The sequence below is a fragment of the Triticum aestivum genome, chromosome 6A, assembly GCF_018294505.1.
Source record: "Triticum aestivum cultivar Chinese Spring chromosome 6A, IWGSC CS RefSeq v2.1, whole genome shotgun sequence".
Taxonomy (NCBI): Eukaryota; Viridiplantae; Streptophyta; class Magnoliopsida; order Poales; family Poaceae; genus Triticum; species Triticum aestivum.
Window position 1 is genome coordinate 616,786,921 of NC_057809.1, and position 24,270 is coordinate 616,811,190.

At 46.0% G+C, this 24,270-nt stretch overlaps 2 protein-coding genes across 2 annotated transcripts in view; one reads left to right on the plus strand and one right to left on the minus strand.

The window, feature by feature from the left end:
- Positions 1 to 326: 326 nt before the first annotated feature.
- LOC123131436 (uncharacterized) lies at positions 327 to 1,745 on the minus strand. The gene has a single exon (XM_044551114.1). It carries the CDS (start codon positions 1,681 to 1,683, stop codon positions 496 to 498), a length of 1,188 nt encoding a protein of 395 aa, XP_044407049.1. The 5' UTR covers positions 1,684 to 1,745; the 3' UTR covers positions 327 to 495.
- A 4,090-nt stretch (positions 1,746 to 5,835) lies between these two features.
- The window catches only part of LOC123129845 (splicing factor 3B subunit 2), a 40,740-nt gene continuing 22,305 nt past the window's right edge, over positions 5,836 to 24,270 (plus strand). The window contains exons 1-3 of the mRNA XM_044549838.1: positions 5,836 to 6,127; positions 7,250 to 7,488; positions 9,956 to 10,062. Of these exons, the coding sequence (XP_044405773.1) occupies positions 5,836 to 6,127; positions 7,250 to 7,488; positions 9,956 to 10,062 (638 nt within the window). The remainder of the gene's footprint in view (positions 6,128 to 7,249; positions 7,489 to 9,955; positions 10,063 to 24,270) is intronic.

The window sequence follows — 24,270 nt, forward strand, 5'->3', positions numbered from 1 at the left end:
TGTGAAGCGGATGAAGATTGCTTGAAGTTAATGACACCGGGCGAACATATATTCCATTTTCAGTTGATCTCTTGATGTTGTAGCTATGTCTTCATGAAGGAAGCTTGTTAATTTCATCTATTTTCTCTTTTAGTTCCACCAAAGCAAAAACATTCTCCTCTTGATTTTCTTGGTTGATTTTGTAGGCCGCGACAATGACTTTTGATCAGTAATTTGTTTGATAAGTAAATTTTGGTAGCTTGCACATATTCCTTTGCCGTGAGTGCAGAAGATGTGCATAATAAACTGGAAGCTCGATTGCCCATAAAACGAAGCATTTGTCAGTGTATTTTAAAAGCTCAAGCATCACAACTCAATTAAATTAATGAAATTTGCCGACATGATCTAAGTTTGTTCACACAATGAACGGAATTGAAACAAATGCAAGATTACTAAAAGCTAATGAAAAAAATAATCCAATCGAAGCCTCATGCTAGCAGAAGCTATTTATTGTATCTAGTCGCTGTAGAAGCTAGTGTTCTTCTTGCCGTCCTTATTGGTCTTCATGCTCCTCTGCCTGCGCCGGTCGGCCTCTTCCACCCGCCGGACGGCGCGCTCCAGCATGTCCACCCGCTCCGCCAGGGAGCCGATCAGAGTGCACTGCTGCGCGCTCCGCTCGCACAGTGCCGCCACCATCTCCATCAGTTTCTTCGCATCCAGCCCGTCGGTGGTCACTGTTTTCTTCTCCTCCTGTGCCTGTTCTTGCTGCTGCTGCGCTTTGGGTGGTGTAGGTTCCTTCTCGCCAGTGGAGACGTCGCCGTCTCCCGTCGCCACCATCTCCCACTCCCCCTCCGCCTCCGAGGCCTTCTCCCCTTCCGCCACCAGTTCGATCTCGGCCTCGTCGACGACGAGGACGACGGGGCTCGCCACGTCAACCTCCATTGCCGCCGTGTCAGTTGTCTCGGCAACCAGAGGATCAGCCGCAGTGTTGTCCTCAACCGGCAGCTCCAACTCCGGTTCCATCCCATCCTCCGCTTCTTCCTCTGCATTATGAACTTCCGGCGCATCGGCGGTCACCACCGCGGGCGCGGCCTCGAGAGCGTCAACTGCGTCCTGGAGCGTGAGCACGCGCCTGGTGACCCTCCTGCGGTACTCCCGGGCACCGCGCACGCCGTCGAGACGGAGCAGCAGCCGCATGAGCTCCTCCCCGAGGCCGATCCGCGCACGGGCGTCCTCGCGGAGCGCCTCCGCCTCGGCCGCCACCCTCGCGGCCACGGCCTCGGCCTGGCGCTCCACCGCACGCACCTCCCGCACCATGCGACGAGCGAGCAGCCCGCGCGCCGCCGCCTGCACCCTCGCCGCGGCCTCCTCCGCTGACGGCGCCGGCTTCCTCGGCACCGCGGGCGGCGAGTCAGGCTCGGGCCCTGTGACCTCCACCTCGTAGCAGTCGGGGCAGCTCTTCGGGGACCCGCTGCTGGGCCTGGGACGCGCCCTGGTCCGCGCCGCCGGCTCGGAGACTCTGAATCCAGGGAAGAAGCCGTCGTCGTGCTGCGTCGGGGCCCTCCGGCGGGCCGTCACGAGCGGCTCGGCGAAGAACGCGTCGACGGCGGGACTGTGGTAGTATGGATCGTAATCGTAGGCGTAGGGCGACGCAGGGTAGTAGCAGTCGTAGGGATCATACCCAAAAAAACCACGGCGTGCCATTGCTCTGTCGAGGTTGGGATATGCAGATCGAATCGCTCGGGTGAAATTTGGTTGTGACGAGAGAGGAGACCAGGGTCGGGTATATATGGGATGAAATAAAATTCCAGAAAGATCCGGTCTCTTCTCGTTTCCTTGGGGAAGGGGCGGGCCAGCTTTCCACAACGTCCGGCGGGTGACGATGTCAACGTGAATCCATCTTGTGATTAACCAATTCCCACAAAGATTTATTCCAAAAAAATTAATTTCCCAAAAGATCCGTGTAACTATAATTTTTTTTGCGAAAGTGTCATATATATATATATATATATATATATATATATATACACACGATGCTAAAAAATTGTTCCTCGGATAAATTATGTTTTTTTTTGTTTAAAACTGCGGCCTGTTTGCGGCATGGCTGCGGTAGTCGCATTTTCAACGTGTTCGCAGGGTCTTCGAGGTCTGTTTATTGTCATGGGTCGGAGCAACCGTGCAGGGCCCGGGTCGGTAACAATCTCTGCTTCTTCCTCTGCACGTAATATATCATGCGAATTTTCATCAAAAACCTGTGTTTGCATGTGATAGATTAAAAGACTAAAAACACATGCAGAAATCAGCTTGTTTTTCACCCCTTTTTTTGTCTTTATTGCAGGGTATAATGTAACATAATTTCAAATGAAATTTGACAGTTACTTAGAGCACATGCATATGTTTTTGTGCGACAAAATAATAAAATCTTTTAAGTGTCAGTTTTTAACCTTTCAAAAAACATGCTCAGCGGCTACCATGCTCCAAAAACCCGCTTTGGCCGTTATGTACCTCTTCAAAAATCCGCTTTGGCTGTTAAGAAAAAAATTACAACTGCCATGAGTTTAAAGAAAGTGTTTTGTGCGTTTGGAAAATGTTCAACGTGTTTTTTTTTGAAAATGTTACACATGTGTTAAATTTTTTAACGTTATTTGAAAATGTTCGTCATGCATTCAAATTTTTTTTTTGCAATGTGTATTTAAAAAATGATTATACAATTGTGGTTTAACATACTGTAAATTCATTTGATCTACAGCAGAATTATTTTGAGCTAATATCACCATTGTGGTTTACCTGATTTGGCAAAGTACAAAAATGATTATAACTGAATGTATTCACAGTCTAAAGATGTCAAAAATATTTGAATAGGTAGCATGACAACTTAATCACCAATATTACAACGATGTCCATTGGAACAATGTGAATTGACTTGGAGCCTTTTGGATAACTAACATCAGACTATGTAGGCATGTTTGAAGACAAAATAAAAAGGTTTACCACCATTTCTCATCAGAAAAGGAAGAACGGAATATGCACAAAAAGTAATCAGAACATACCATGTTGCATGTCCTTGCAAGCCATTTCCTCCATGGGTCTCCAAAAGAAAGTTAACGACACCTACTTGTACAGTCATGCGTTCTGCAACCTATGCATAGTATAGCATATTAAACTCACTTGTATTTGAAATTTTGTACGGGTATATTGCTTCAATAAATTTTGATGTAATGAAACAGTTGTATAATTATAAAAATTACTATTACTAAAATAAAAGGTGCAGACAAAGGAAAATCTAGACATAAAGCAGAAACACAAAGTCAAGAAAGATTGAATTTAGCTACGCTGAGAAACATGAACTATCTTGATGAATTTACAGTATAATCACCATTTCAATAGAGGCAGCTCTGAGTGACATATGGCCTTGAGATAATTTTTTCTAATATGTATGTAAATTAATGAACAACAAGTGCAATGAAGCCAACCTTATCAACATATCCATATCCCGTGCTTGTAGTTGGTGTGACGATGCGAGCGAAGGCGGTGGCCTTGCCCGAGTAATGGTCCGCAAACAGTTGTAACTATTCACAGCCAAATATGAAATGGTTATGGATTCGGAACTTCAAGGCTACAAGCCTACAACCCACAGAGAGCTATCTATTCAAGCAGCAAAGAAAAACATTAGAGAAGATCAAAGAATGGACCTGATTTTGTTTAATGCGTCATCCAGATATTACCAATGATGGGTGGCATCGTCTTCCCCTCCAAGACTCTAAAATTCTTCAGGTAGTCCTCAAGAACCTGCGAAGGAATAAACTATGTGCGTCATCCAGATATACCCAAATGATCTCAGCATGCCGTCAATGCGTAACATCAACTTAAAAGTCTTAGGCCACAAGATTAAATACACTCATGGTCAGAACAATACAAAATGGTTGCCATAAAAAACCAAATATTTCAAAACTTTCATGCTCACTTGTCCAGTCCTTCAAGAGCAGTAAGAGCAACTCAACATTAGGCACATATAAGAACCATTTCAGTGTCTCACTATTTCACAATTTAACTCACATGAAATGTTAATCACAAACCAAACACCAGCACATCATATCACGTCAGAACCATATTAATAACCCAGTTAGCACCACTGGACTAAATCATCAACATGACATACAAGATGCAGAGGTGAGCATTTTATGTGCTAACGTAGATAAACCTAAGCCTTCTGCAGGAGAATGGCGAATTGATCAAAGGATCTTGGTGTCGCTGCAGAGCACAAAAGTAGGAACTCTGCATTGTTGGAGATTACCCAATGATCTCTTTCTTGCCAGATCTAGCACCATCAAGCCCATCCTCCTTTAGCATTCGAAGCATTCCCAACACCCAAAACTGCCGTACAAGAGCGGCCTCCTTCTAACTACAGTATTATGTGTACAATAATTTTCTCATAAAGAACCAGCCCACAAAAACTATAATATCAGTCAATGGGTTGTGTTTGTTGGAATTAACCACGACGTGCGTGGAACTGTGTCCGGTTCGTACCCAGAAGCAGTCACCAGGTAGGATTAGAAGTAGAGATGAGTAGGTTAGCTTCTAGTCTATCTTAAGCATATTATATGCGTGTACCCCTACCCCTTGTACAACCGTGAGTTGGTGAAGCAATAAAGTAAAATCACCACGTATGATACGTACGTGTGGCAATCAGCCGAAGTCTCAGCGTGCGTGCGTGCGTTTGATGAGTTGTGTACGTGCGTGTTTAGGCTTGGAGATCAGTGAGCTGAGGCCAGTTTTGCAATGCGGTGCATCTGCTTCGTACGGTGCGTCTCGACGTAAAGTATCTCGTTGGGTCTGGCCGGCTTGGGGCTGAAACTAAGATAGTCAGCGAGCTCTGTTCATCATCGTCGTTCGTTGTCGGTGACGACGGCGTCGGGACTGGGTCAACAATTGGTATCTAGAGCAAGGTTGATTTTGTAGTAACGGGAGGTCATGTTGGACGACGAGAAGACCAAAAAGCTGGTGGAGTATTCCGATGTGGCTAAAGTAATTGCTGCTCCTGTCAGATCGGAGTAGCCACGATTTGACCATGGGAACTTCGTGGTGTGGGCGACCATGATGGAGTGGGCGCTCGAGGCCAATGAGCTCTGGGAAGCCGTCGACCCCGGCGGTAACGAGTACCTGAAGGGTGGTGCCTTGTATCGGAAAGATCGCCAGGCTATCACGGCCATATGCTCGGTGACGCTGGTGGACGTGCAGCAGCATCTAATCTCGAAGACATCAGCGAAGGAGGCGTGAGACACACTCAAGACGTTGCATCTAGGGCACTCGCGTGTGCGCGAGGCGAACTTGCAAACTTTGCTGAAAAGTTACGAGAACCTGAGAATGGGAGAAGATGAGACGGTGGACGCCTTCGCAGCGAGGGTTGCCTCGATGGTGAACGGGATTCGCGGTCTCGGCGAGAAATTGGAGGACATCTCCGTGGTCAGGCATTTCCTACGTGCCGCTCCACCGCGCTACATGCCGATTGTGTCAGCGATCGAGCAATGTGTTGATCTCAAGACTCTCACTTTGAATGATCTGGTTGGTCGCTTCAAGGCGCATGATGAGCGGATGAAATTGAGTTACGGTGACGCAAAGCAGGATGAGTACCTGATGCTTACACGTGCTCAATGGCAAGCGATGGTTTTCAAGGAGAACAATTTCAAGAAGGCGTTTGGTAGTGGCGCAAAGTACCGTCCCGCAAAGGACACCGACGAATAGTCGGAGAAGCCAAAGAAGAAAAAGTTCGACAAGAGGAAGATCCGCTGCCACAACTGTAATCTGCTCGGACACTTCAAGTCGGAGTGCAAGAATTCCCCCAAGGAGAAGGTGTGCATGGTCCAGGAAGATGATGAAAGTGACATGATGTTGATGTGTGAACTCATGGACGAGGAGGATCCAGTTCTTCAAGTATCGGCTAAAGAAATTGTCGAGCTCCGTGAAGAAAAAGTTCGCTCCCAAGATTATGGTTCGGAAACTCGTGTCGATGTTACAGATGCGGGAGGTGATTCCGAAACTTATGTTGATGCTACAGATACATATATCACTTTGTCTGACAAAGATAAAACAGCGTACGTGACGCCTGAAGTCCACGAAGCACAATATGCTGGTGCTAGATTGGATGCATGTGCGTGCAAACAATAGCAAGGCGAGGGTGTCGCCGTTGTCATATCCGCGTCAGAAAGTAGCCAAAGCGTTCTGCAGACAGGAGTGCTCGGTCTCCCAGCGAGCGATGCTAGGAGAGCTATGTCTGGTAGCGCACGCACGCACGCTCCATACTTGGCAGGAGGCTGGCCAGAAAGCAGCCCGAGAGAGGTGGATGAGACACCACTAGTGGACCATGAAAAGGGCGCCTCACGTCAACCCAGACCAGCAAACAGTACAGCAGCTGGAGGTTCATTAAGAAGCACAGAGTGGAGGCTTAGAAGCAATAGTCTGAGCATCGGGCTTCAAAAGTGCAGCAGCAAGAGCTTATAAACAGGAGGGCTGGCTAGCTCACGTGAAATGCTAGCTTTGCCAATTGCTATGAGCAGAGAAAATAGCAAGGCATCGCTTCTGAAGGTACAAGGAGCCGCGCAAGCAAAGTTGTCTCCGACAGTAATGGAGGAAAGGACACAACCACCCACGTCCGTACATCCACAACCGGTGTTACAACAATATTCGAAGCAAGCTCTTCGAACGATTGACCCGGCAAAGATGAGAAGAAGTGGATGCTGGTGTCTAAGTGCCGAGGAACCGGCAGATTTTAATGACGCAAATACGATAAAGTGTTGGCGTCAGGCTATGGAAGAAGAGTTGAGGTCAATCCACAACAATAATGCATGGGAGCTTGTGGATCTTCCCAACAATGAAAAAGCCATGGATCTCAAGTGAGAATTTGTGATCAAGAAACATGTCGAAGGGTCCGTGAAGCACAAAGTAAGGCTAGTGACCAAAGAGTACGTGCAAGAGGAAAGTGTGGACTTCGAAGAAGCGTTCGTTCCCGTTGCAAAGATGGAATCGGTGGAATTACTCATCGCTCTCGCGGTTCAGAAATCATGGAAGATACATCAAATGGATGTAAAATCCGTGTTTTTGAAAGGAGAGTTACAAGGAGACGTCTATGTGAACCAACCACCGATATTCATCAAAGAGGGAGAAGAACACAAGGTACTAAAATTACACAAAGTCTTGTACGGGCTACGACAAGGCTCTCGGGCATGGAGCATCAAACTTGATCATACATTGATTTCTCTTGGATTTGAGAAAGCCCCACTAGAGCATGTGATGTACAAGAGAGGTGAAGGAAGGGATCGTCTACTAGTTGGCATCTACGTCGACGACATGTTGCTAACTGGAGCAGATGAAGAGGTGATTGCAAAGTTCAACCTACAAATGAAGGAGCTTTTCAAGATGGATGATCTAGGGCTATTGAGTTACTACCTCAGGATCGAGGTACATCAAAAGTTGGAAGGGATCACACTATGCCAGGAGGCATATGCAAGGAAGGTACTTGAAAGCCATGGCTTGAAAGATTGCAATCACATTGTCGCTTCAATGGAACCTCGTCTTGAGATGAGCAAGAAGGAGATGGTGAAACTACTCGGCTATAGTGCTAGTGACAAGGAAAGGATTGTTGATGACCGTAAGAGTTGTTGGGGAACGTAGCAAAAATTCAAAATTTTCCTATGTGTCACCAAGATCTATCTATGGAGAAACCAGCAACGAGGGGAAGAAGAGTGCATCTACATACCCTTGTAGATTGCTAAGCGGAAGCGTTCAAGAGAACGGGGTTGAAGGAGTCGTACTCGTCGTGATCCAAATCACCGGAGATCCTAGTGCCGAACGGACGGCACCTCCGCGTTCAACACACGTACAACCCGGTGACGTCTCCCATGCCTTGATCCAGCAAGGAGAGAGAGGGAGAGGTTGAGGAAGAATCCATCCAGCAGCAACACAACGGCGTGGTGGTGGTGGAGGAGCGTGGTGATCCAGCAGGGCTTCGCCAAGCACCGCGAAATATGAGGAGAAAGAGAGGTAGGGCTGCGCCAGGGAGAGGTCAGAAAACTCATCTATTGGCAGCCCCAAGTCCTCAAGTATATATAGGGGAGAGGGAGGGGTGCGCCCCACCTAGGGTTCCACCCTAGGGGCGGCGGCCAGCCCCAATCCCATCTAGGGTGGCGGCCAAGTGGAGGGGGAGAGGGAGGCGCACCAGGCATGGGCCCTAAGGCCCATCTGCCCTTAGGGTTTGCCCCCTTTCCTCCCCTTAGGCGCCTTGGGCCCTTGTGGGGGGGCGCACCAGCCCACACTTGGCCCATGCAGCCCTCCGGGGCTTGTGGCCCCACTTGGTGGACCCCTGGGACCCTCCCGGTGGTCCCGGTACGTTACCGATAAAACCCAAAACTTTTCCGGTGACCAAAACAGGACTTCCCATATATAAATCTTTACCTCCGGACCATTCCAGAACTCCTCGTGACGTCCGGGATCTCATCCGGGACTCCGAACAACATTAGGTAACCACATACCAACTTCCTTTATAACCCTAGCGTCATCGAACCTTAAGTGTGTAGACCCTACGGGTTCGGGAACCATGCAGACATGACCAAGACAACTCTCCGGTCAATAACCAACAGCGGGATCTGGATACCCATGTTGGCTCCCACATGCTCCACGATGATCTCATCGGATGAACCACGATGTCAAGGATTCAATCAATCCCATATACAATTCCATTTGTCTAGCGGTACGATACTTGCCCGAGATTCGATCGTCGGTATCCCCATACCTTGTTCAATCTCATTACCGGCAAGTCTCTTTACTCGTTCCGTAACACATCATCCCGTGATCAACTCCTTGGTCACATTGTGCACATTATGATGATGTCCTATCGAGTGGGCCCAGAGATACCTCTCCGTTTACACGGAGTGACAAATCCCAGTCTCGATTCGTGCCAACTCAACACACACTTTCGGAGATACCTGTATTGTAGCTTTATAGCCACGCAGTTACGTTGTGACGTTTGGCACACCCAAAGCATTCCTACGGTATCCGAGAGTTGCACAATCTCATGGTCTAAGGAAACGATACTTGACATTATAAAAGGCTTTAGCATACGAACTATACGATCTTGTGCTATGCTTAATTAGAATTGGGTCTTGTCCATCACATCATTCTCCTAATGATGTGATCCCGTTATCAACGACATCCAATGTCCATGGTCAGGAAACCGTAACCATCTATTGATCAACGAGCTAGTCAACTAGAAGCTTACTAGGGACATGGTGTTGTCTATGTATCCACACATGTATCTGAGTTTCCTATCAATACAATTCTAGCATGGATAATAAACGATTGTCATGAACAAGGAAATATAATAATAACTAATTTATTATTGCCTCTAGGGCATATTACAAGAGTACCTCGGACGTGACATATTTTCTTGGAGGAAGCATAGTAAGCTGGCTATCACGAAAAGCATAAAGTGGTGTCCAAGCCCCGGGCGTCATGCAAAAGAGGGCCATTTTGTGAAATATTTCCAGATTAAGGCCATTTTGTGTTGAATTTTCAGAAAAGGGCCAGTTTTGTTCATTTTCACGCGTGCGTTTGAGTATCGAGCCCAAAGGCTGTTGTGTACGTGCGTGTTTAGGCTTGGAGATCAGTGAGCTCAGGCCAGTTTTGCACTGCGGTGCATCTGCTTCATACGGTGCATCTCGACGTAAAGTATCTCGTTGGGTCTGGCCGGCTTGGGGCTAAAACCAAGATAGTCAGCGAGCTCTATTCATCATCGTTGTTCGTCGTCGGTCGTATCGTCGTCGCCGGAAGTACTCGGCGTCAGGACTGGGCCAACAGTGTTTGGAGAACCATAATGATTAGATCTAAAAAAACATTTTCACACCGGTATTTGGAGACAATGTGTGCAACAGCCGCAACCGGATGTTGAGAACGAAGAGCTATTACCAAACAACATACATTACAGGTCGGCCCCCGCGGCAGGCTCCGACTCGAGGTGGTCGATGGCTACGGCCAGGAGCCCGCTGCCACCGAGGCTGAGCTCATCGGCATCGGCGGAGATGACATGGTCAAGTAGCACTGAGCATGTCGCCTTCCCCGTGTCTGCCTCCTTTCCCAACGACCTCGGCCGGCCATCGAAGCAAACCGTGCCGCCGCCATCGAGCCATGCCGTGACGCCATCCACGAGACCGTTGTACTCATGCTAGAAGTGATGTGATCAGCTATTCAGGTAATGCAAGAGGTTTCACCATTTCATAAATGCATAATTTCAGGAGAAGTTCATCAATCATTTTGCCGCAGTACAAGGGAGCAATGGTTGCTCAGTTGACCTAATTCGGATTCTGTCCAGGTGCTCTAATCAGATCAAATTGTTGGGAAACATTGCATGGAAAATAAAAAAAATTACGCACACGCAAGATCTATCCATGGAGATGCATAGCTATGAGAGGGGAAGATCATCTTCATACCCTTGAAGATCCCTAAGCGGAAGCGTTTATCAACGCGGTTGATGTAGTCGTACACCTTCACGGCCCATCCCGATCAAGTACCGAACGTGCGTCACCTCCGCATTCAGCACATGTTCAGCTCGATGACGTCCTCGCCTTCTCGATCCAGCAAGAGAGGCGAAGTAGTAGATGAGTTCCGGCAGCATGACGACGTGGTGACGGTGGTGGTGAACAACAATCTCCGCTGGGCTTCGCCAAGCACTAGAGGATAAACTAGAGGGTCAGGGTTGCCGGCACACGGCTTGGTGAATCTTGATGTGTTCCAGGTGCTAACCCTGCCCCTCTATTTATATGTTGAGCCCTGGGGTCGTAACTTGGAGAAAGAGCCTCCTCAAAGTCGTTTTTTCCCGCAAGGAAGAGTCCTTCTCGGACTTCCAGGACCAGAGGCCATAGTCCTTGGCATCTGGCCTAGATGCCACGGGCCTCGGCATCTGGCCCAGGGCCAGACGCCAAGGTCTCCGGCGTTTGGCCCCCTAGCCTCCGCAAAACTCCTTTTGCACCGACCTAAAGCCCCGTGGGCTTTACCCCTTGGCCTAACCATATCATCCTATATATCAATCTTTACCTCCAGACCATTCCGGAGCTCCTCATCATGTCCGTGATCTCATCCGGGACTCTGAACAACATTCGGTCACCAACATACATAACTCATATAATACTATATCGTCAATGAACGTTAAGCGTGCGGACCCTACGGGTTCGAGAACTATGTAGACATGACCAAGACACTTCTCCGATCAATAACCAATAGCGGGACCTGGATGCCCATATTGGTTCCTACATATTCTACGAAGATGTTTATCGGTCGAACCTTTATGACAACATACGTAATTCCCTTTGTCCATCGGTATGTTACTTGCCCGAGATTCGATCGTGGGTATCTTCATACCTAGTTCAATCTCGTTACCGACAAGTCTCTTTACTCGTTCCATAATACATCATCTCGTAACTAACTCCTTAGTCATTTGCTTGCAAGGCTTCTTATGATGTGTATTGTCGAGAGGGCCCAGAGATACCTCTCCAATACTCGGAGTGATAAATCCTAATCGCAATCTATGCCAACTCAACAAACACCTTCGGAGATACCTGTAGAGCATCTTGATGATCACTCAGTTACGTTGTGATATTTGATAGCACACAAGGTATTCCTCCGGTATCCGGGAGTTGCATAATTTCATAGTTGAAGGGATATGTATTTGACATGAAAAAAGCAATAGCAATAAACTGAACGATCATTATGCTAAACTAACGGATGGGTATTGTCCATCACATCATTCTCCTAATGATGTGATCCTATTATCAAATGACAACACATGTCTATGGTTAAGAAACCTTAACCATCTTTTGTAACATCCCAAATTTTCAATTTGGAATGTTATACATAGGTCATCATATGCATATCATATTTTATTTGCATTTCGTTTGCGATCCTAGAAATCCTAAGCAACTCAAGGACCCACGGAGAGAGTTGGGGATTTTATTATTTTCATATTTGAATTTTCTCAAATATTGAAAAGAGGATCATTTTGGTTTTAATTATTTTTCTCTCCAAAATATTTAAAAAAAATGAGAGGAGATAAAATGACTTCTCCAAAATAAAACAAATATTGGAGGAAAAATGTTAAAATCAAATAAATAATTTTTATTTGGATTTTATTGCTATTTTATTCGAATTAGAAAAATATGCATTATTATACAAATTGCATTTTTAGGCCAAGAAAATGTTCACTATGTTCTAAATATTTTATTTAGACGGTGAAAATTGTTTTTGGCATTTTTAGAAAAAATTTATATTTATTTAGGATTTTTCCTTTTCGGCGGAATTTATTTATTTAGGATTTTTCCTTTTCGGCGGAATGTATTTTTGGCACGGTATGATTACGATATTAACCAATTTGGTTGTGAACCTTGTTAATTACATAGCAGCAGCAACAACAACAACAAAGCCTTTAGTCCCAAACAAGTTGGGGTAGGCTAGAGCTTAGACCCATAAGATCTCGCAACCAACTCGTGGTACTGGCACCTGGATAGCTAGCTTCCACGCACCCCTATCCCTGGCTAGTCTCAGCTTTCAGAGCCATCATGACTTCTCCAGTCAACTCAGATCCCGTTCCTATCGAATCGAACTCAACACAGTGTAATCTTTTGGCATAAGGCTTTCAAACTAGCAACTATATACTATGCGATTCTTTTTTGTATTAGCGATGCCAATGATAGCTAGTCCGGGTCATGGTCAGGTATAGGCTTGGGAGTAGGGACATGGACCTTGTAACACCCCGGATATGATTTACCCAATATGTAATCCAACTCTTGCCGTTTCCGGCGTTAAGTTATTTTATTTTCTCGGGTTCGGGTTTTTGTCTCCGTGTGTTGTTGTTGTTGTCATGCATCTCATATCATGTCATCATGTGCATTGCATTTGCATACGTGTCCATCTCATGCATTCGAGCATTTTCCCCGTTGTCCGTTTTGCATTCCGGTGCTCCATTCTCCTCCGGTGGTCATTTCTACCTTCTTCTCGTGTGTGGGGATTAAACATTTCCGGATTGGACCGAGACTTGCCAAGCGGCCTTGGTTTACTACCGGTAGACCGCCTGTCAAGTTTCGTACCATTTGGACTTCATTTGATGCTCCAACGGTTAACCGAGGGACCGAAAAGGCCTCGTGTGTGTTGCAGCCCAAGTTGGTAATCAGAGCCTTCCCCGACCTTAGGAGCCCCCACTGATTGTGTTGGAAATATGCCCTAGAGGCAATAATAAATTGATTATTATTATATTTCCTTGTTCATGATAATCGTTTATTATCCATGCTATAATTGTATTGATAGGAAAGTCAGATACATGTGTGGATACATAGACAACACCATGTCCCTAGTAAGCCTCTAGTTGACTAGCTCGTTGATCAATAGATGGTTACGGTTTCCTGACCATGGACATTGGATGCCGTTGATAACGGGATCACATCATTAGGAGAATGATGTGATGGACAAGACCCAATCCTAAGCATAACACTAGATCGTGTAGTTCGTATGCTGAAGCTTTTCTAATGTCAAGTATCATTTCCTTAGACCATGAGATTGTGCAACTCCCGGATACCGTAGGAGTGCTTTGGGTGTGCCAAACGTCACAACGTAACTGGGTGACTATAAAGGTTCACTACGGGTATCTCTGAAAGTGTCTGTTGGGTTGGCACGAATCGAGACTGGGATTTGTCACTCCGTGTAAACGGAGAGGTATCTCTGGGCCCACTCGGTAGGACATCATCATAATGTGCACAATGTGATCAAGGAGTTGATCACGGGATGATGTGTTACGGAACGAGTAAAGAGACTTGCCGGTAACGAGATTGAACAAGGTATCGGGATACCGACGATCGAATCTCGGGCAAGTATCGTACCGATAGACAAAGGGAATTGTATACGGGATTGATTAAGTCCTTGACATCGTGGTTCATCCGATGAGATCATCGTGGAACATGTGTGAGCCAACATGGGTATCCAGATCCCGCTGTTGGTTATTGACTAGAGAACGTCTCGGTCATGTCTGCATGTCTCCCGAACCCGTAGGGTCTACACACTTAAGGTTCGATGACGCTAGGGTTATAAAGGAAGTTAGTATGTGGTTACCGAATGTTGTTCGGAGTCCCGGATGAGATCCCGGACGTCACGAGGAGTTCCGGAATGGTCTGGAGGTAAAGATTTATATATGGGAAGTCCTGTTTTGGACACCGGAAGAGTTTCGGGGTTTATCGGTAACGTACCGGGACCACCGGGAGGGTCCCAGGGATCCACCAAGTGGGGCCACCAAACCCAGAAGGTTGCGTGGGCCAAGAGTGGTGAGGGACCAGCCCCTTAGTGGGCTGATGTGCCTCCCACCAAGGCCCAAGGCGCAGGGGAAGTGGGAGGAGGCAAACCCTAGGTCCAGATGGGCCTTAAGGCCCACCCTAGGGGCGCCTCCCCCTTCTCCCCTCCCTTGGCCGCCACCCCTTGGCCCCATCTAGGGCTGCCGCCCCCCCTAGGGGTGGGAACCCTAGAGGGGGCGCAGCCCTCCCCTTCCCCTATATATATGAGGCCTAGGGCTGCCCCAAAACACACGCGATTCAATCTCGTTGGTGCAGCCCTGCGTCTCTTCTTCCTCCTCTTCTGTGGTGCTTGGCGAAGCCCTGCAGGATAGCCACGCTCCTCCATCATCACCACGCCGTTGTGCTGCTGTTGGATGAAGTCTTCCTCAACCTCTCCCTCTCTCCTTGCTGGATCAAGGCATGGGAGACGTCACCGGGCTGTACGTGTGTTGAACGCGGAGGTGCCGTGCGTTCGGCACTTGGTCATCGGTGATTTGAATCACGACGAGTACGACTCCATCAACCCCGTTCACTTGAACGCTTCCGCTTAGCGATCTACAAGGGTATGTAGATGCACTCTCTTTCTACTCGTTGCTAGTCTCTCCATAGATAGATCTTGGTGATACGTAGGAAAATTTTGAATTTCTGCTACGTTCCCCAACAGTGGCATCATGAGCTAGGTCTATTGCGTAGATTCTATGCACGAGTAGAACACAAAGTAGTTGTGGGCATTGATTTTGTTCAATATGCTTGCCGTTACTAGTCTTATCTTGATTCGGCGGCATCGTGGGATGAAGCGGCCCGGACCGACCTTACACGTACTCTTACGTGAGACTGGTTCCACCGACTGACATGCACTAGTTGCATAAGGTGGCTAGCGGGTGTCTGTCTCTCCCACTTTAGTCGGATCGGATTCGATGAAAAGGGTCCTTATGAAGGGTAAATAGCAATTGGCATATCACGTTGTGGTCTTTGCGTAGGTAAGAAACGTTCTTGCTAGAAACCCATAGCAGCCACGTAAAACATGCAAACAAAAATTAGAGGACGTCTAACTTGTTTTTGCAGGGTATGCCATGTGATGTGATATGGCCAAAGGATGTGATGAATGATATATGTGATGTATGAGATTGATCATGTTCTTGTAATAGGAATCACGACTTGCATGTCGATGAATATGACAACCGGCAGGAGCCATAGGAGTTGTCTTTATTTATTTATGACCTGCGTGTCAACATAAACGTCATGTAATTACTTTACTTTATTGCTAACCGTTAGCTGTAGTAGTAGAAGTAATAGATGACGTGACAACTTCAAGAAGACACGATGATGGAGATCATGGTGTCATGCCGGTGACGATGATGATCATGGAGCCCCGAAGATGGAGATCAAAAGGAGCAAAGTGATGATGGCCATATCATGTCACTATTTGATTGCATGTGATGTTTATCATGTTTATACATCTTATTTGCTTAGAACGACGGTAGTAAATAAGATGATCCCTCATTAAAATTTCAAGAAGTGTTCTCCCCTAACTGTGCACCGTTGCTAAAGTTCGTCGTTTCGAAGCACCACGTGATGATCGGGTGTGATAGATTCTAACGTTCACATACAACGGGTGTTGACGAGCCTAGCATGTACAGACATGGCCTCGGAACACATGCAAACACTTAGGTTGACTTGACGAGCCTAGCATGTGCATAGACATGGCCTCGGAACACAGAAGACCGAAAGGTCGAGCATGAGTCGTATAGAAGATACGATCAACATGAAGATGTTCACCGACATTGACTAGTCCGTCTCACGTGATGATCGGACACGGGCTAGTTGACTCGGATCATGTAATCACTTAGATGACTAGAGGGATGTCTATCTGAGTGGGAGTTCATAAGATGAACTTAATTATCCTGAACATAGTCAAAAGGATTTTACAAATTACGTCGTAGCTCGCGCTTTAGTTCTACTGTTTAGATATGTTCCTAGAGAAAAATTAGTTGAAAGTTGATAGTAGCAATTATGCGGACTAGGTCCGTAAACTAAGGATTGTCCTCATTGCTTCTTAGAAGGCTTATGTCCTTAATGCACCGCTCAGTGTGTTGAACCTCGAACGTCGTCTGTAGATGTTGCGAACATCTGACATACACATTTTGATAACTACGTGATAGTTCAGTTAAACGGTTTAGAGTTGAGGCACCGAAGACGTTTTTTGAAACGTCGCGAGACATATGAGATGTTTCGAGGGCTGAAATTGGGATTTCAGGCTCGTGCCCACGTCAAGAGGTATAAGACCTCCGACGGTTTTCTTAACCTACAAACTAAGGGAGAAAAGCTCAAATTGTTGAGCTTGTGCTCAGATTGTCTGAGTACAACAATCACTTGAATCGAGTGGGAGTTAATCTTCCAAATGAAATAGTGATGTTTCTCCGAAGTCATTACCACCAAGCTGCTAGAGCTTCGTGATGAACTATAATATATCAGGGACATATATGATGATCCTTGAGATATTCGCGATGTTTGACACCACAAAAGTAGAGATCAAGAAGGAGCATCAATTGTTGATGGTTGGTGAAACCACTAGTTTCAAGAAGGGCAAGGGCAAGAAGGGATACTTCATGAAACGGCAATTCAACTGCTGCTCTAGTGAAGAAACCCAAGGTTGAACCCAAACCCGAGACTAAGTTCTTCTGTAATAAGAGGAACAACCACTGGAGCAGAATTACCCTAGATACTTGGTAGATAAGAAGGCTGGCAAGGTCGATAGAAGTATATTGGATATACATTATGTTAATGTGTACTTTACTAGTACTCCTAGTAGCACCAGGGTATTAGATACCGGTTCGGTTGCTAAGTGTTAGTAACTCGAAATAAAAGCTACGGAATAAACGGAGACTGGCTAAAGGTGAGCTGACGATATGTGTTGGAAGTGTTTCCAATGTTGATATGATCAAATATCGTGCGCTCCCTCTACCATCGAGATTGGTGTTTGCGTTGAGCATAGACTTGATTGGATTATGTCTATCGCAATACGGTTATTCATTTAAGGAGAATAATGGTTACTCTGTTTATTTGAATAATACCTTCAATGGTCTTACACCTAAAATGAATGGTTTATTGAATCTTGATCGTAGTGATACATATGTTCATGCCAAAAGATAGTAATGATAGTACCACCTACTTGTGGCACTGCCACGTAAGTCATATCGGTATAAAACGCATGAAGAAGCTCCATGTTGATGGATCTTTGGACTCTCTCATTTTTGAAAAGTTTGAGACATGCGAACCATGTCTATTGGTGTATATGCATGAAGAAACTCCATGCAAATGGACCATTCGGACTCACTTGTTTTTTTTTGAATCAGTTGAGACATGCAAATCACACCACATGGGCAAGATGACTGAAAGCCTCGTTTTCAGTAAAATGGAACTGGAAAGCAACTTGTTGGAAGTAATACATTTTTGATGTGTGCAGTCCAATGAGTGCTGAGGCGTGTAGTGGATATCGTTATGTTCTTACTTCACAAATGATTTGAGTAGATGTTGAGTATATTTACTTGATGAATCACGAGTCTGAATTATTGAAAGGTTCAAGTAATTTCAGGGTGAAGTTGAAAGATCGTCGTGACAAGAGGATAAAATATCTATGATATGATCATGGAGATGAATATCTGAATTACGAGTTTGGCACAGAATTAAGACATTGTGGAAATTGTTTCACAACTGATACAGCCTAGAACACCATAGTGTGATGGTGTGTCCGAGCGTCATAAATGCACCCTATTGGATATGATGCATACCATGATGTCTCTTATCGAATTACCACAATAGTTTATGGGTTAAGCATTAGAGACAACCACATTCACTTTAAATAGGGCACCACGTAATTCCGATGAGATGACACCGTATGAACTATGGTTTAGAGAAACCTAAGTTGTCATTTCTTAAAAGTTTGGGGCTGCGACGCTTATGTGAAAAAGTTTCAGGCTGATAAGCTCGAACCCAAAGCGGATAAATGCATCTTCATAGGACACCCAAAACAGTTGGGTATACCTCCTGTCTCAGATTCGAAAGCAATATGGGATTGTTTCTAGAATCGGGTCCTTTCTCGAGGAAAAGTTTCTCTCGAAAGAATTGAGTGGGAGGATGGTGGAGACTTGATGAGGTTATTAAACCGTCTCTTCAACTAGTGTGTGGAAGGGCACATGAAGTTGTTCCTGTGGCACCTGCACCAATTGAAGTGGAAGCTTATGATATTGATCACGAGACTTCGGATCAAGTCACTCCCAAACCTCGTAGGATGACAAGGATGCGTACTACTTCTGAGTGGTACGTAATCCTGTCTTGGAAGTCATGTTGCTAGACAACAATGAACCTACGAGCTATGGAGAAGCGATGGTGGGCCTGGATTCCGATAAATGGCTTGAGGCCATATAATCCGAGAGAGGATCCATGTATGAAAACAAAGTGTAGACTTTGGAAGAACTACTTGATGGTCGTAAGGCTGTTGAGTACAGATGGATTTTAAAAGGAAGACGGACAATGATGGTAAATGTCACCATTAAGAAAGCTCGACTTGTCGTTAAGATGTTTTCCAACAAGTTCAAAGGAGTTGACTGCGATGAGACTTTCTCACTCGTAGCGATGCTAAGAGTCTGTTGGAGTTATATTAGCAATTACTGCATCATTTATGAAATCTTGCAGATAGGATGTCAAAACATTGTTTCCTCGACGATTTTTGAGGAAAGGTTGTATGTGATACAACCGGAAGGTTTCGTCAATCCTGAAAGATGCTAATAAGTATGCAAAGCTCCAGCAATCCTTCTAAGGACTGGAGTAAGCATCTCGGAGTTGGAATGTATGCTTTGATGAGATGATCAAAGCTTTGGGTGTATATAAAGTTTATAAGAAACTTGTATTTCCAAAGAAGTGAGTGGGAGCACTATAGAATTTCTGATGAGTATATGTTGTTGACATATTGTTGATCAGAAATGATGTAGAATTTCTGGAAAGCATATAGGGTTATTTGGAAAGTGTTTTTCAATGAAATCCTGGATTAAGCTACTTGAACATTGAGCATCAAGATCTATAAGGATAGATCGAAACGCTTAATGGTACTTTCAAATGAGCACATACCTTGACGTGATCTTGAAGGTGTTCAAGATGGATCGGTCAAAGAAGGAGTTCTTGCCTGAGTTGTAAGGTATGAAGTTAAGACTTAAAGCTCGACCACGGCAGAATAGAGAGAAAGGACGAAGGTCGTCCCCTATGCTTAAGACATAGGCTCTACATTATGCTATGCTGTGTACCGCACCTGAAGTGTGCCTTACCATGAGTCAGTCAAGGGGTACAAGAGTGATCCAAGAATGGATCACAGGACAGCAGTCAAAGTTATCCTTAGTAACTAGTAGACTAAGGAATTTTTCTCGATTATGGAGGTGGTAAAAGGGTTCGTCGTAAAGGGTTACGTCGATGCAAGCTTAACACCTATCCGGATAGCTCTGAGTAGAGATACCGGATACGTATAATGGAGCAACAATTTAGAATAGCCCCAAGTAGAACAGTTATTTGGAATAGCTCCGAATAGAACGTGGTAGCTACATCTAGGAGATGACATAGAGATTTGTAAAGCACACACGGATCTGAAAGGTTCAGACCCGTTGACTAAAACCTCTCTCACAAGCAACATGATCAAACACAGAACTCATTGAGTGCTAATCACATAGTGATGTGAACTAGACTCTTGGATGTTGGTTACATAGCGATGTGACCTGCGAGTGTTAATCACATGGCGATATGAACTAGATTATTGACTCTAGTGCAAGTGGGAGACTGTTGGAAATATGCCCTAGAGGCAATAATAAATTGATTATTATTATATTTCCTTGTTCATGATAATCGTTTATTATCCATGCTATAATTGTATTGATAGGAAAGTCAGATACATGTGTGGATACATAGACAACACCATGTCCCTAGTAAGCCTCTAGTTGACTAGCTCGTTGATCAATAGATGGTTACGGTTTCCTGACCATGGACATTGGATGTCGTTGATAACGGGATCACATCATTAGGAGAATGATGTGATGGACAAGACCCAATCCTAAGCATAGCACTAGATCGTGTAGTTCGTATGCTGAAGCTTTTCTAATGTCAAGTATCATTTCCTTAGACCATGAGATTGTGCAACTCCCGGATACCGTAGGAGTGCTTTGGGTGTGCCAAACGTCACAACGTAACTGGGTGACTATAAAGGTTCACTACGGGTATCTCTGAAAGTGTCTGTTGGGTTGGCACGAATCGAGACTGGGATTTGTCACTCCGTGTAAACGGAGAGGTATCGCTGGGCCCACTCGGTAGGACATCATCATAATGTGCACAATGTGATCAAGGAGTTGATCACGGGATGATGTGTTATGGAACGAGTAAAGAGACTTGCCGGTAACGAGATTGAACAAGGTATCGGGATACCGACGATCGAATCTCGGGCAAGTATCGTACCGATAGACAAAGGGAATTGTATATGGGATTGATTAAGTCCTTGACATCGTGGTTCATCCGATGAGATCATCGTGGAACATGTGGGAGCCAACATGGGTATCCAGATCCCGCTGTTGGTTATTGACTGGAGAACGTCTCGGTCATGTATGCATGTCTCCCGAACCCGTAGGGTCTACACACTTAAGGTTCGATGACGCTAGGGTTATAAAGGAAGTTAGTATGTGGTTACCGAATGTTGTTCGGAGTCCCGGATGAGATCCCGGACGTCACGAGGAGTTCCGGAATGGTCCGGAGGTAAAGATTTATATATGGGAAGTCCTGTTTTGGACACCGGAAGAGTTTCGGGGTTTATCGGTAACGTACCGGGACCACCGGGAGGGTCCCGGGGGTCCACCAAGTGGGGCCACCAACCCCAGAAGGTTGCGTGGGCCAAGAGTGGTGAGGGACCAGCCCCTTAGTGGGCTGATGTGCCTTCCACCAAGGCCCAAGGCGCAGGGGAAGTGGGAGGAGGCAAACCCTAGGCAAACCCTATTGCCCACCCTAGGGGCGCCTCCCCCTTCTCCCCTCCCTTGGCCGCCACCCCTTGGCCCCATCTAGGGCTGCCGCCCCCCCTAGGGGTGGGAACCCTAGAGGGGGCGCAGCCCTCCCCTTCCCCTATATATATGAGGCCTAGGGCTGCCCCAAAACACACGCGATTCAATCTCGTTGGTGCAGCCCTGCGTCTCTTCTTCCTCCTCTTCTGTGGTGCTTGGCGAAGCCCTGCAGGATAGCCACACTCCTCCATCATCACCACGCCGTTGTGCTGCTGTTGGATGAAGTCTTCCTCAACCTCTCCCTCTCTCCTTGCTGGATCAAGGCGTGGGAGACGTCACCGGGCTGTACGTGTGTTGAACGCGGAGGTGCCGTGCGTTCGGCACTTGGTCATCGGTGATTTGAATCACGACGAGTACGACTCCATCAACCCCGTTCACTTGAACGCTTCCGCTTAGCGATCTACAAGGGTATGTAGATGCACTCTCTTTCTACTCGTTGCTAGTCTCTCCATAGATAGATCTTGGTGATACGTAGGAAAATTTTGAATTTCTGCTACGTTCCCCAACAGATTGATCATTTTTAGCAGTCGTTGTTGAGTCTAGAAAAATGTTTTAGGTCATTTAGGAATTATATATCGGAGAGTTCAGGAATTCTTTTTACTCCCCAGTCCCTTCATCGCTCTGGTAAGGCATCCTGACGTAGAGTTTTGACTCTTCTCTTCTCAAATTTCACTAAAAAAAATTTAGGATCACGCGGGTATCTTGGAATCATTCCGATGGTTTTGTGACAAGAACATTGTTCTTGGTGCCTCCTGTCATTTAGGGGTTGTGGCAGTGTCCTGGGGAGTTGAGCTCCGAGGTGTTGTCGTCACAATTTTATCGTTGCAATTCTGGAATACCTGAGTTTAGTTCGCCGACATCGAAAATCTCTTTTATGCAGTTGTTGGTGAGATAACCTCGACGCCACCCAGTACTGGGGCGGGAGTTCGGCAGTATTGCCATAACTTGTATAACGGATGCTTTTCGAAGGTTGAGGTAGATGGTTTCCGAAGTTTTCTCGGTTATGTGTTGAAGGATGGATACAGCTGGATGTAGGATTTGCTAGATTTGGGTGAGATATTATGCTTCCCCTGTATCCCCAACACCTGATTGCATAACCGGAAAGGTTCGGGAGTTTCATAGGTGGGAATTCTTGTAGCTCTAGTTCTTCTTCCACGGATATTTGGTTTGAGATTGGGATTTCTTACCGAGTATTCGTTCTTGATCCGTACCTTGTTGATTTATTCCTCTACCTAAATTCTAAGTGGCTTCTCAATTTATGGATATGTGACCATTTCATTTGGAATGCATTCGTTCATTTTGTTCGGATGTGAAGGCTATATGTTGCAATTTCATTCCGTTGGACTCAGCTTCAATATTTATCTATCAATGTTCTAATGGATGTCAACCTCTTCAGGATGGCTCCTCCAACGCGGACGACTCCGAATCCTGATCCGCCACCACCTCCTCCTCCTCCGGAGGCATGGCAAGCTGTGATGGCCGCTACCAATGCAAACACGCAGTTGATCATGCAAATTCTTCAAGAGCGCAATCAAGCGAACCAAGGCAACCAAGGCAACAATCAGAATCACTTTGCTACACTCAACCAGTTCCTTGCTAACGGGCCAAAGACTTTCAGCAATTGTGTTGAGGCAACTGATGCTGACGATTGGCTCGTGGACTTATGCAAGCATTTTGAGTGCAGTAACGTCAGGCCTGAGGACTTTGTCAAGTTCGCTTCCTTCCAACTCAAAGACCAAGCTGCAGAATGGTTCCAACAGTACAAGGATTCCAGAGGAGGCCGTGTGATTACCTGGGATGAATTCTGTCAAGACTTCAAAGCTCATCATATTCCCCAGAGCATGGTTGAAAGCAAGCGTGAGGAATTCCGCAACCTGAAGCAAGGCTCTTTGTCTGTCTATGACTACAACAAGTTGTTTCAGAAGCTCGCCCGCTTTGCTAAGCAGGACGTCCCTGACGAGAAGAGCATGATATACCAGTTCAGGGGTGGTCTTAGAGAAGAAATCCAGCTAGCTCTTGTTCTCTTTGAGCCCTTGAGGTACGATGAGTTCTACAACATGGCATTGAAGCAAGAGGCTGCTCAACTGAGGTGTGATGCTTCGAAGAAGCGAGTCAGAGATGCTACTCCTTCTTCCTCTACTCAAGTGGCCAAGCAGCAGAAGTATTGGCTTCCTCCTCCTCCGTTCCATCAGCCGTATCAGAAGAGCAAAGGTGGCAGTGGATCTTCCCACCCACCCAACCCTGGCTTTCAGAACAAGACTTTGTCTCAACCTCCAAGATCGAGTGCTCCGTACCACCGTCCGCTTTCAGAGGTCACATGCAACAAGTGCCAACAGAAGGGTCACTATGCCAACAAATGCTTCAATCAAAGGCGTCTCCCTCCTCCTCCTCCTGTGAGATCGGCAAGTACAACTGTGGTCAAGCATAACCCCAAGCATGCCAAGGTCAATTTGATGAATGCAACTCAGGCAGAGGACTCGTCAGATGTCATCATGGGTAACCTTCCTGTTAACGATATTCCTGCAAAAGTTCTTTTTGACACTGGTGCATCGCATTGCTTTATTTCCAAACCTTTTGCATCAAAGAATGAGTGCGATTATCAGTATCTGCAAAGTGCCTTGCAAATCGTGTCACCGGGCAAGCAAATGACAGCTAATACCTGCATCCCGGATGTTACTATCACGTTGGGCGACTACAAATTTCTAGCTTCTCCTATTGTTTTGGGCGACTCAGATATTGATCTTATTCTCGGAATGGATTGGCTTTCTAAGCACAAGGCGCATCTTGATTGTGCAGCCAGGCAGATTCAATTAACTCATTCGTCTGAGGATGTAATTGTCTTTGTCGCT

Excerpts from the sequence above, each read along its gene's own strand:
- LOC123131436 (XM_044551114.1), bottom strand. The coding sequence starts at position 1,683 with ATGGCACGCCGTGGTTTTTTTGGGTATGATCCCTACGACTGCTACTAC.